We start from the raw sequence: 13,694 nt of genomic DNA, 5'->3' as shown, positions 1-13,694 counted from the left end.
AGTAGTGGGTCTGTTAAGCAAAACCAATCCAAGGGTGTAGCACGGCTCACTTTAGGAAGTGTAGTGGGGGCTGGTTTACTTAGAGAGACAACAGAAGCTGTTTTAGTCTCTGATGGGGGCATTGATCTTGCTACCCTTGCTGCCTGTCCCCTTAGTATGGATAAGTACAGGCAGCAGCCCTTGATAAATTATGTTCAGGCAGAGGCCTACAGAGACACAGGTGCCAGTGTCACAATGGTGGCTAAAAAAAATGGTGTCCCTTGAGCATCGCCTACTTGGTCACCAGTACCAAGTGACTGATGCTCATAACAACATTGTATGCCACCCCATGGCAGTTTTTGATTTCAGCTGCTGGGGGGGGGGGGGAGTTACTGTACCAAATAAAGTTGTTGTGTCCACAGAACTACCTGTAGAGTGTCTACTAGGGAACAACTTGGAGACTTCAGCTCGGGCTGAAGTGGAGTCAGAGGCCCATGCAGCAATGCTGGGCATCCCAGGCCATATCTTTGCCTTGACCAGGCAAAAAGATCAAGGAAACTTGGACCCTGGAATAATGGCCCAAGAGCTTCTAAAACCCAAGGGTAGAAAGGGCAAAAAGGTGTCCCCTAACGCACCCTCCAGTTAAGATTCCCCCTTTGAGGAGGAGGAATCTACTCCCTTGGCAGAACCTACACCTGAGGAGCTGAAAGCTTATACAGCTGAGCTCTTAGGTGCAGGGGGGCCTGCCAGGGAGGAATTCAGTATGGCACAAAAGACTTGTCCCACACTGGAGGGCTTGAGGCAGCAAACTGTCCTTCAAGAAGCAGGGGGTGTCAGTGGCACCCACAAGGTGTACTGGGAAGACAACCTCTTGTATTTAGAACCAAGGGAACCCAAGCCTGGTATCACCAGGAGATTAGTAGTACCTCTGTAACACGGACAATGTATGTTGCCCCTTGCACAGGCTATTCCCCTGGCAGGTCACTTGGGGCAAAGCAAGTCTTGGGACAGACTTGTCCCACACTTTCACTGGCCCCACATGTCAGAAGATACTAAGGAGTTTTGTCACTCCTGTGTCACCTGTTAGGCCAGTAGCAAGACAGGTGGCACCCTAAAGCCCCCCTTAATTCCACCTCCAGTGGTTGGGGTTCCCTTTGAGAGGGTTGGGGTGGATATTGTTGGCGTCCTAGACCCGTCCACAGCCTCTGGGAACAGATGTATTCTTGTGGTGGTGGACTATGCCACCAGGTACCCAGAACCTATTCCTCTAAGGACCACTACAGCTCCTGCAGTGGCAAAAGCCCTATTGGGAACTTTCTCAAGAGTGGGCTTTCCTAAAGAGGTAGTTTCAGACAGAGGTACCAACTTTATGTCTGCATACCTAAAGGCAATGTGGAAGGAATGTGGTGTTACTTACAAGTTCACCACCCCTTACCACTCCCCAAACCAATAGTTTGGTAGAGAGATTTAATAAAACTTTCAAGGGCATGATCATGGGACTCTCTGAAAAACCTAGTAGGAGATGGGAGGTCTTACTGCCATGCCCCATTTTTGCCTACAGGGAGGTCCCTCAGAAGGGAGTGGGCTACAGCCCCTTTGAACTTCTGTTTAGGCATCCTGTTAGGGTTACTCTTGCTCTTGTAAGGGAGGGCCGGGAGCAACCTCTCAAGCCCCATAAACAGGACATAGTGGACTATGTACTTGGCCTCAGATCCAGGATGGCTGAATACATGAAAAAGGCCACTAAAAACCTTCAGGCCAGCCAGGAACTGCAGAAGCAGTGGCATGACCAGAAGGCTGTTCTGAATGTTTACTAGCAAGGCAGAAGGTGTGGGTCCTGAAACTTGTGCCTCCCAGGGCACTACAAGACAAGTGGAGTCATCCCCACACAGTAGTGGAAACGAAGGGTGCAGTCACCTACTTGGTGGACCTAGGCACTCCCAGAAGCCTCCTCAGCATGCTTCATGTGAACCACCTGAAGCCCTACTATGACAGGGCTGACATGGCCCTGCTCATGGCCACTGATGATGGACAGGAGGAAGAGAGTGACCCTCTCCCTGAACTCTTCTCTAACTCTGCAGCCAGCTGATGGCTCAGTTGATGGTGTAGTCCTTGGTGACTGCCTCTCTGAGTTTCAGAAAGAAGACTGCAGGAATCTTCAAGGGCAGTTCTCAGACAACATAGTGTGAACACACCATTGATACAGAGGACAGTTTTCCCATAAAAAGCAAAATCTATAGGCAAACTGACCATGTTAGAGACTGCATCAAAGCAGAAGTGCAAAAGATGACGGACCTAGGAGTCATTGAACACTCTGACAGCCCCTGGGCCCAGCCCAGTGGGGTTGGTCCCAAAATCTCACTCTGAGAATGGGGAAAGGGAAATTATGTTCTGTGTTGACTATAGAGGGCTCAACACTGTCACAAAGACAGATGCTCATCCTATCCCTAGGGCAGATGAACTAATAGATACACTGTCATCTGCCAACTATCTTAGCACATTTGATTTGACTGCAGGATATTGGCAGATCAAGTTATCAGATGATGCTAAACCAAAGACAGCATTTTCAACCCCAGGAGGGCATTATCATTTTACAGTGATGCACTTTGGTCTGAAAAATGCACCTGCCACATTTCAGAGGCTGGTGAATACAGTCCTCCAAGGATAGGAAGCCTATAGTGCAGCTTATCTAGATGTTATAGCTGTCTTTAGCTCCACCTGGGATGATCACCGGGTCCACCTGTGGAACGTTTTGGAGGCTCTTTGAATGCCATCCCATGCAACGAAAGGCAGGTGAACTCCCACTTCCTTCTCAAATAAATTATTGGAAGTTGTGGCAGGTGGGCTAAAGGGGGACACTTAGCTTTGATTTTGGGTCTCGTGAGCCACTCTCCTTGAAGAACTGTCTCTCTCAAGAAAAGAATCCCTTCCATTGGGAAGTGGATGAAGGAAGCATATTGCTTCAGGGGTAAGAATCTGATAACAGAGTCCATGCCCTCTTCTTTTCCATGAGCAAATTTGTTCCAAAAAACCTAGGGGAAGAGAAGGGAACTTCAATAATTGCAGCGTGTTGCAAAGATTCTGAACCTCATTTGATATCAGTAGAGAAGGATTCTGTGGAAAATGGGCATGAGAGGGTGAGCATATCACACACTGCTCTGATGCTACACAGATCAGAGACCACCTTTAATGCCACTTCAGAGACCAACAGGTGTATCTCATCTAGATTTCTGAACAGAAATCATCTTTATCAAATCTCTTAAGCAACAGTACATGAAGTACTGAACTATGAACCACACCATAGGATGTGAGCTGAACACCCACACAACCGCTGTCCCCACAGAAAGCCCTGCATACTAAATTATGATTAAATGATAAAATAAGCAATTCATATGCCATCTTTTCATACTGAACAAACAAAATATGTTTATCAGTAAAAATCCTAACATATAGCTTTATCAATTGTTGTTTTAACTACTGAGTAGTTAAACTAATACTAGGTACAACACAGGGGGTGCCAGTTGTGGGAGCAGCACGCTGTTACCATGCCAATAGTAAGTGAATAACAGACCAAGCATACTGTTTAACATGTTCTTTATATGACAGTGACCCACAAAGGCTACCTTTAATTTATCCCCTTATTCTACATATAAAAAGTGCAAGAAAGCTTCCTCTTATCCTGGGGCATATTTTATCATAAAGTTGTAGTGTTACTTGACCAGGTACAGGTTAATGTGTTCGAGGATAACATAAATTGCAGGAATATTATCTAACCAAGGTCCCAGTTTGGCAAACGCCAAACACTGCAGAGTGTGTAAAAGGGTGCTGGGTCATACTACAAACACAGAAAATTACACCTTGACCTGTCTTGTTTGTAAAATACAGCCATAATTGATGTTCAGGGGGTGTCTCCCACTTCTGGCATCTGGTGACACTACATTTGCTAAAGCTGATTATAATTACACTTCTGACATAACAAATAAACTATGCAGAGCATGAGGGTTGGCCATAGCTCTCAGCCACAGCCACATTATCTGTGAATCATTGCTGAAAGACCCATGCCTGAAAGGGCAAATGCAGCTGGAAGGCCCGTTATTGAATTCAAGGATGTTTTACAGCCTACAGTACATCACCCACAGAGGGAGAAAAGGCAAAGATTTGTCCAGACAAAAGTGTAATTGAAGGACTAACGAAAGAGAAAGAGAGGTAGTGGGCATCAATCATAGAGAGTAACACAAAGAATAGGACGCCACTAGAGCAGAAGGGCAAATGGAGAAGGGCCTAAGCAAAACAATAATGTTAACCTGTTCTGTGCCTTGGACGAGGTGACCTCGTCCAAGGCTACAGTTCCCCTGTGCCTCGTCCAAGGTACAGGGGAACTTGGGGGAGCGCTAGCGTGCCCCCCCGTGCAGCCCCCTCCCCCCCAAGGCGGGGATGGAAGGGGAAGACCTTCCCCTTCCACCCCCGACCCCCCCTCGGCAATCCGATGACGTCAGCGCGCGCACAGCGCGCCGACGTCATCAGGTGTTGCCGGACGCGCTGGAAGCCATTTGCTTCCAGCGCGCGAGGAGGAAAGGACCCAAAAGGTGAGTCCTTTCCGTTTTGGGGGTTTGGGGGTGGGGGGGAAAGAGACACGAGCAGGGCCCACGATCGTGGAGCAAGAATCTCCACTAGACACCAGGGATTTTCTTTGCTTTGTTTATTTTGGGGGCGACCCCTTGGGCAAGGGTCGCCCCCCTGGTATTTAGGGGGCGACCCCTTGGGCAAGGATCGCCCCCCCCCGGGTCAATTTTTTTTAGTATTTCACCCCCCCCTCCCCCCCGGGGGCAGATCCGCCGATTTTTCGGCGGATCTACCCCCAGTGTGGGGGGGGGGGGGGTGGGGGAATCCACTAGACACCAGGGATTTATTTTTTGTGTAAAGTTTCTTTTGGGGGCGACCCACTGGGGGGCTATTTTTTTTAGTATTTCACCCCCCTCCCTGGGGGCAGATCGCCAATTTTTCGGCGGATCTGCACCCAGGAGGGGTCGAAATCCACTAGAGACCAGGGATTTTGTTTTTATTGTGTTTTTTGGGGGCAACCCCTTGGGCAAGGGTCGCTCCCCTGGGGGGCTATTTTTTTTTTCTGTTTCGCCCCCCCGATGGCAGACCAGCCATTTTTTTGGACGATCTGGCCCCCGGGGGGTGGAAGCACACTAGGCGCCAGGGATTGTGTGGTGTGTGTGTGGTGTGTGTTTGGGGGCACCCCCTGGGCAACGGTCGCCCCCCCTAAAGTGGGGAAAGTTCGTATTGGCCATCTCTGCCCCCTTTGGGGGCAGATGGGCCTATTTTTGTAGGCCCATCTGCCCCCAAGGAGGGCAGAAACCAACAATACGGCAGGGATTTTTTTTTTGTTTTGTTTTGTACTGGGGATGCCCCCTTTGGGAAGGGTCGCCCCCTAAAGGGGGCACAGAGGTGTTGCCCATTTCTGCCCCCCTTGGGGGCAGATTGGCCAATTTTTTTACGCCCATCTACCCCCGAGGGGGGCTGGATCCACTTAGGTACCAGGGACAACTTCTAAGTTCTTGGTGGTGGGGTGTTTGTCAACTGGCGAAGTATTTGTATTTGTGATTATAACAATTTATTTCTTCTTTTTCTTCTAGTTCAACGCTTTTGCTTCCTTTGCTGTGGATCCTTGCGGTTTTGGCAGTAGTTGTCCTGCGGTTTGCATAGTTGCATGTTTTAGGTAAGTGAAAGCAATTTACTCCAAAGGAGTATTGTTGACATGCATGAATGACATGTTTGTAGGTGGTGTACTAAATGCAGTATTGTGTGTTTGACATTGTCCTTAGATTTGAGCAAAGTGATGTTTGTGTTGTCATATGTCTAATTTGCTTTTTTCTTTTTTCTTTTTAGTGGGATATCATTGGTGATTGCTGTGTCTGTGCAGAGTAGTTGCTTGGTGAGTAGCTTTTTCAGGCAAGTGAGTGGTATAGTTTTTTGTAGTACATAACTCTTTGTGATAAAGCTACACTTAGTTTATTACTTTTTTTAGTGCTAGTTGTTGTTGGCAATCCATTTGTTGTTAGTGAGGATCATGGCTAGCCGCAAAGTGACCGCTCAGCAGGTTGTTCGCATGCTCTTTGAGTCGTCTTCAGACCATGATTACGACACTGACTCTGCATCTGAGGCAGAGGAGGAAGCAGGAGATTCTGGAAGTGAGTTTTCTGTCCGAGAGTATTCTTCTGATGAGGAAGCTACTCTCAGTGCAGATGAAGGGCCTGTGTTAGAGGAGGACATTGATGTGCCAAGAGTGCAGCAGCCTGGGGCTGAAGGGTTTCCCATTAGAAGACCTGACACCTGGATTGCCCCAAAAATGGAGCAGCCACAGTTACCTGCATTTACTGGTCTCCCAGGGTGTAGAGTTAATACGGAAAACGTTTTGCCTGTCCATTTCTTTCACTTGTTTATGGACGATGTATTTTTGGAAGAGATTGTGGAGCAGACAAATGTGTATGCAGAGCAATATTTGCGGGACAACGCTCAGTCTTAAGCCTCAGTCTAGAGCTACTCAGTGGGTTCCCACATATCTGGAAGAGATGAAAAGGTTTTTAGGTTTGTCTTTTTTGATGGGGTTGATCAGGAAGCTGTCACTGGCTTCTTATTGGTCTACTAGTCCCTTGATGGCAACTGCTATATTTCCTGCAACTATGAGACGTAATCGGTATTTGCTTCTTCTTCGTATGCTGCATTTTGAAGACAATGCTTTAGCCTTGCCACGAGATCACCCTGATTGTGACCGTCTTTTTAAGATTAGGCCTGTCCTTGATCATTTTGTGGATCGGTTTTCAGAGGTCTATGTTCCAGGCAAAGAGATAAGTGTGGACGAGTCTTTGGTCCTTTTCAAGGGGCGTTTAGTTTTTAGGCAGTACATTCCTAGTAAGAGGGCACGGTATGGGATTAAATTGTATCTGCTGTCAGAAAGCAGTACAGGATATGTGTATAATTTCCGGGTCTACACTGGTAGGGATTCCAGTATTGACCCTCCTGGTTGTCCGGCCACTTTTGGAGTTAGCGAAAAAATTGTGTGGGAACTTGCTAGACGGCTGTTTAACAAAGGTCACCATTTGTACGTAGATAATTTCTACACTGGAGTGCAGTTGTTCAAGGAGTTGTTTAGAGTGGACACTGTTGCTTGTGGCACAATCCGTTCTAACCGGAAAGGCTATCCAAGGGAGCTTGTCTGTAAAAAACTTGAGAGGGGACAGTGAGGTGCCTTGCTGAATAATGAGCTGCTAGCTCTGAAATTTTCAGACAGGAGGGATGTGTACATGCTATCGACCATCCATGATGAGAGTACTTCCCCTGTGGCTGTTTGGGGTCAGGTTGCGGAAGTGCGCAAACCTGCGTGCATTTTGGACTACAATAGGCACATGGGTGGTGTTGATAGAGTAGATCAGAGGTTGGAACCTTACACTGCTCTTCGTAAGTCTTATGTGTGGTATAAAAAGTTGGCCCTACATTTATTTCATTTGGCAACTTTTAATGCCTTTATTGTATACAAGGATTGTTCACCTGAGTCAAGGATGACATTTGTTAAATTTCAGGAGTCGGTGATAGAAAGCCTTATTGTGGTGGAACCGGCAAGAGTTCCTAGAGTAGAAGTGGTGGAGGATGTGGCTAGATTGAAAGATCTGCACTTTCCAGATCACATTCCTCCCACTCCCCAAAAAAACTTGCCCACAAAGAAATGTAGAGTATGTGCCCGGAGATTAATCCGGAGGGAGAGCCGGATGTACTGCCCCGAATGCCCTTCAAAGCCTGGGCTGTGTGTGCCCAGCTGTTATAGAAGTTACCATACCAAAAAAAAAAATTCTGGGAAATACCGTGAGCGTAAGCTGTCTGTTTTACATTTTCATATGTTTCACGGTTGGCATCTCTGTCATGTATTTAGTTAGAGCTTTTGTTTTTGTAGTTTTGTGCTTATTTTATAATTAGTGGTTTCTTTGTTGTTTATAAACAAAAAAAGTGATGGCGGTGTGCGTGGGGTGGCGCTTGGCTGGCGGTGTGCGTGGGGTGGCGCTTGGAAGGCGGTGTGCGTGGGGTGGGGCTTGGCTGGCGGTGTGCTTGGGGTGGCGCTTGGCTGGCGGTGTGCTTGGGGTGGCGCTTGGCTGGCGGTGTGCGTGGGGTGGCGCTTGGCTGGCGGTGTGCGTGGGGTGGTGCTTGGAAGGCGGTGTGCGTGGGGTGGGGCTTGGCTGGCGGTGTGCTTGGGGTGGCGCTTGGCTGGCGGTATGCTTGGGGTGGCGCTTGGCTTGCGGTGTGCGTGGGGTGGCGCTTGGCTGGCGGTGTGAGTGGGGTGGCGCTTGGAAGGCGGTGTGAGTGGGGTGGCGCTTGGAAGGCGGTGTGCGTGGGGTGGGGCTTGGCTGGCGGTGTGCTTGGGGTGGCGCTTGGCTGGCGGTGTGCTTGGGGTGGCGCTTGGCTGGCGGTGCCAGCCAAACGGTAGTCCACACTCCCATCAGCTGGTGTGATTCTTGTATCAGTCATGTGGGCGTATGTAAGTGATGGGCCCTTGAGTGGCGCGGTCTGTCGATGTGAGTGTTGTAATGTGCTGGGCCCGTGGCTGGCGGTGTGAATGGTCTTGTGCGTGTCATGTATGAAAGGTGTGTGAATGGACTGTAAAGCGGTTGGTGCCTTGTCGCGGCTTTACAGCTCACGAGCTGTGAGTCATTGGTTCAGTTTTTTGCCTTTCAGTTATTAGCAGTGCATTTCATTTTTGTGAAATCTCTTGTTAATAAAATTTGATCCACTGAACCATCACTCACCCTCGTGCCAAATCCAGCCAGTATGTGTGGTAAAAATGACAAAACATGCTCCGCTGTAATCAGGCGTCGCAGCACACCTGTGACACGCTAGGTGCCTCGGGTGGGACCCCGATGATGAAGCATGCCACCAACTTGGTTGGTGGGTGAGGGGTCTTCTTCACATAACCTAAGTGTGTTTCTTTTCACAATTTTAGTGTTTGGCACATCAGGGACGTATGTGCACACATCAAAATGATATATGACAAAAATACCTGTGTTTGGGGGGAGGGCCCACCTATGTTTTTGGTCCTGGGTGTGGCCTTCATCTAGGGAAACCTACAAAACCCAGACATTTTTTAAAACTAGACACCCCAAGGAGTCCAGGGAGGTGTGGCTTGCGTGGCTCCCCCAACATTTTCTTACCCAGACTCCTCTGTAAACCTCAAAATTTGCATAAAAAAGCATATTTTCCTGACTTTTCTTAGTAGGATCACCGCTCCAGCACAAAATTCCTACTCCCCAGTTTTCCCCTCAGTCTCCCAAGTAAAATGACACCTCACTTATGTGGGTCCCCAAAGCAGAGTCCGTCTAAAGATGTATAAAAGAATATGCCCTTATAAACTTGCTGTGCTATCCCCTCTATCTCTTCAAGTTTTGGGCCTTATTCTGTTGCAGGCACCTGGCCCACCCACACAAGTGAGGTATCATTTTTATCGGGAGACTTGGGGGAACGCTGGGTGGAAGGAAATTTGTGGCTCCTCTCAGATTCCAGAACTTTCTGTCACCGAAATGAGAGGAAAGGGTGTTTGTTTAGCCAAATTTTGAGGTTTGCAAAGGATTCTGGGTAACAGAACCCAGTCAGAGTCCCACAAGTCACCCCATCTTGGATTCCCCTAGGTCTCTGGTTTTCAAAAATGCACAGGGTTGGTAGGTTTCCCTAGGTGCCGGCTGAGCTACAGGCCAAAATCCACAGGTAGGCACTGTTTTCTTTCGAAAAATGGGATGTGTCCACGTTGCGCTTTGGGGCATTTCCTGTCGCGGGCGCTAGGCCTACCCACACAAGTGAGGTATCATTTTTATCAGGAGACTTGGGGGAACGCTGGGTGGAAGGAAATTTGTGGCTCCTCTCAGATTCCAGAACTTTCTGCCACAGAAATGTGAGTAACATGTGTTTTTTTAGCCAAATTTTGAGGTTTGCAAAGGATTCTGGGTAACAGAACCTGGTCCGAGCCCCACAAGTCACCCCATCTTGGATTCCCCTAGGTCTCTAGTTTTCAGAAATGCACAGGTTTGGTAGGTTTCCCTAGGTGCCGGCTGAGCTAGAGGCCAAAATCTACAGGTAGGCACTTTGCAAAAAACACCTCTGTTTTCTTTCAAAAAATTGGATGTGTCCACGTTGCACTTTGGGGCGTTTCCTGTCGCGGGCCCTAGGCCTACCCACACAAGTGAGGTATCATTTTTATCGGGAGACTTGGGGGAACGCTGGGTGGAAGGAAATTTGTGGCTCCTCTTAGATTCCAGAACTTTCTGCCACAGAAATGTGAGGAACATGTGTTTTTTTAGCCAAATTTTGAGGTTTGCAAATTATTCTGGGTAACAGAACCTGGTCCGAGCCCCACAAGTCACCCCATCTTGGATTCCCCTAGGTCTTTAGTTTTTCAGAAATGCACAGGTTTGGTAGGTTTCCCTAGGTGCCGGCTGAGCTAGAGGCCAAAATCTACAGGTAGGCACTTCGCAAAAAACACCTCTGTTTTCTTTAAAAAAATTGGATGTGTCCACGTTGGGCTTTGGGGCGTTTCCTGTCGCGGGCGCTAGGCCTACCCACACAAGTGAGGTATCATTTGTTATCTGGAGACTTGGGGGAACGCTGGGTGGAAGGAAATTTGTGGCTCCTCTCAGATTCCAGAACTTTCTGCCACAGAAATGTGAGGAACTTGTGTTTTTTTTAGCCAAATTTTGAGGTTTGCAAAGGATTCTGGGTAACAGAACCTGGTCCGAGCCTCACAAATCACCCCATCTTGGATTCCCCTAGGTCTCTAGTTTTCAGAAATGCACAGGTTTGGTAGGTTTCCCTAGGTGCCGGCTGAGCTAGAGGCCAAAATCTACAGGTAGGCACTTTGCAAAAAACACCTCTGTTTTCTTTAAAAAAATTGGATGTGTCCACGTTGCGCTTTGGGGCGTTTCCTGTCGCGGGCGCTAGGCCTACCCACACAAGTGAGGTATCATTTTTATTGGGAGACTTGGGGGAACGCTGGGTGGAAGGAAATTAATGGCTCCTCTCAGATTCCAGAACTTTCTGCCACAGAAATGTGAGGAACATGTGTTTTTTTAGCCAAATTTTGAGGTTTGTAAAGGATTCTGGGTAACAGAACCTGGTCCGAGCCCCACAAGTCACCCCATCTTGGATTCCCCTAGGTCTCTAGTTTTCAGAAATGCACAGGTTTGGTAGGTTTCCCTAGGTTCCGGCTGAGCTAGAGGCCAAAATCTACAGGTAGGCACTTTGCAAAAAACACCTCTGTTTTCTTTAAAAAAAAAATGGGATGTGTCCACGTTGCGTTTTGGGGCGTTTCCTGTCGCGGGCGCTAGGCCTACCCACACAAGTGAGGTATCATTTCTATCGGGAGACTTGGGGGAACATAGATTAGCAAAACAAGTGTTATTGCCCCTTGTCTTTCTCTACATTTTTTCCTTCCATATATAGGAGAGTGTGTAAAAAAGACATCTATTTGAGAAATGCCCTGTAATTCACATGCTAGTATGGTCACCCCGGAATTCAGAGATGTGCAAATAACCACTGCTCCTCAACACTTTATCTTGTGCCCTTTTTGGAAATACAAAGGTTTTCTTGATAGCTATTTTTTACTCTTTATATTTCAGCAAATGAATTGCTGTATACCCGGGATAGAATGAAAACGCACTGCAGGGTGCAGCTCATTTATTGGCTCTGGGTTCCTCGGGTTCTTGATGAACCTACAAGCCCTATATATCCCCGCAACCAGAGGAGTCCAGCAGACGTAACGGTATATTGCTTTCGATAATCTGACATTGCAGGGAAAAGTTACAGAGTAAAACGTAGAGAAAAATTTATGTTTTTTTCACCTCAATTTCAATATTTTTCTTTTTCAGTTGTTATTTTCTGTAGGAAACCCTTGTAGGATCTACACAAATGACCCCTTGCTGAATTCAGAATTTCGTCTACTTTTCAGAAATGTTTAGGTTTCTGGGATCCAGCATTGGTTTCATGCCCATTTCTGTCACTGACTGGAAGGAGGCTGAAAGCTCAAAAAATTGCAAAAATGGGGTATGTCCCAGTAAAATGCCAAAATTGTGTTGAAAAATTGAGTTTTCTGATTCAAGTCTGCCTGTTCCTGAAAGCTGGGAAGCTGCTGAGTTTAGCACCGCAAACCCTTTGTTGATGCCATTTTCAGGGGGAAAACCACAAGCCTTCTTCTGCAGCCACTTTTCCCAATTCTTTTGAAAAAAACGAAATTTTCACTGTATTTTGGCTAATTTCTTGGCCTCCTTCAGGGGAACCCACAAAGTCTGGGTACCTCTAGAATCCCTAGGATGTTGGAAAAAAAGGACGTAAATTTGGCTTGGTTAGCATATGTGGACAAAAAGTTATGAGGGCCTAAGCACGAACTGCCCCAAATAGGCAAAAAAAAGCCTGGCACAGGAGGGGGAAAAGGCCTGGCAGCGAAGGGGTTAAAGACTACCTTTACATCATTCTACCACAACCTCATACATACCTCATCAAATTCCTCAGTCAGTCTGTTCATGACGTCCTTGTTGCGCAGGCTTTGGAACATCTCAGCTGTAACCATACCTAGGGTAAAAGAAATGGTTTTATTTCTGGATAAAATGCCATAGTCATTTTAATTTCTCATCTCATTGGATTGTAAAGGTAGACAATCAGTTCAGCTACCTTAATGTTGAATGTTCCCTTCATTGCCCACAAGAATGTATCAAAGACGAAACTCTGTGGTCTGAATTCCCCATAAAATTATTGAGACTTTGAGGCCACCACAACCAAGATTTGAATAGTGGTTACAGGAAAAGAAATGTTTAAAGTCTTTGCAAACGGGGAAATATAGCAGGTTTGTGATGTGCGTGTTAGACCTTACAGCCTTAGGGTGGTCTTTCCCCAACTTTTTGCCTGCCTCCCCTTCATTTTTCTGATCTCATGTTTGCTGATTTTAGGACTCTGAGCACTTTACCATTGCGGACCAGTGCTAAAGTTCTTGTGCTCTCTCCCCTAAACATGGTAAAATTGGCTCAAACACTTGGCCTATTTAATATACCTGTAGGTCCCTTGTAAAGTGCACTGGATGTGCCCAGGGCCTGTAAATTAAATGGGTGTGCAGCACTGACTGTGTGACCCACATAAGTAGCCCCTTAACCATGTCTCAGATCTACCATTGCTAGTCCTGTGTGTGCAGTTTCACCAACATTTCGACTTAGCATTTAATTCTCCTTTTCTACCATATAAGTCACCCCTGCGGTAGGCCCTAGGTAACCCATAGGGCAGGGTGGTATGTAAGTAAAAGGGAGGACATATACTTGTAAGTTTTACATGTACTGGTAATGAAAAAACTCCAAAGTCGTTTTTCACTACTATGAAGCCTGCTCCTTAATAGGCCAGCATTAGATATTCCTTTTTATGCTTTCAAGTGGTAATTTCTTATCTACGAGGAATAGACTTGTCATATTTGGAATGGTAGTAAGAAATCCTACTTCCTGGTGAAGATGGATTTTACATTATTATTTCCAAACTGCAACTTTTAGAAAGTAGGCATTTCCCTGCACTTGCTGCCATCTGTGCCTTACAGTCTGTCTCCAACCCATGTCTGGTATATGCTGGTTGACTGCTCCCCTTCTGCATTCCACTCAGAAAGCCATAAACACAGGAAATTCAGCTGCATCTGCATTCATCTG

At 47.0% G+C, this 13,694-nt stretch overlaps 1 protein-coding gene across 1 annotated transcript in view; it reads right to left on the bottom strand.

Annotated features, from left to right (window-relative positions):
• The window catches only part of LOC138250008 (cohesin subunit SA-2-like), a 434,120-nt gene that overhangs the window by 257,472 nt on the left and 162,954 nt on the right, over positions 1–13,694 (bottom strand). Inside the window, exon 5 of the mRNA XM_069204310.1 lies at positions 12,509–12,585. Coding sequence (XP_069060411.1) covers positions 12,509–12,585 — 77 coding nt within the window. The remainder of the gene's footprint in view (positions 1–12,508; positions 12,586–13,694) is intronic.

This window comes from Pleurodeles waltl, chromosome 8, assembly GCF_031143425.1.
Source record: "Pleurodeles waltl isolate 20211129_DDA chromosome 8, aPleWal1.hap1.20221129, whole genome shotgun sequence".
NCBI classification, from domain to species: domain Eukaryota; kingdom Metazoa; phylum Chordata; class Amphibia; order Caudata; family Salamandridae; genus Pleurodeles; species Pleurodeles waltl.
Note: the sequence above shows the minus strand (reverse complement) of the source record. Positions and strands in the feature narration are given on the sequence as shown.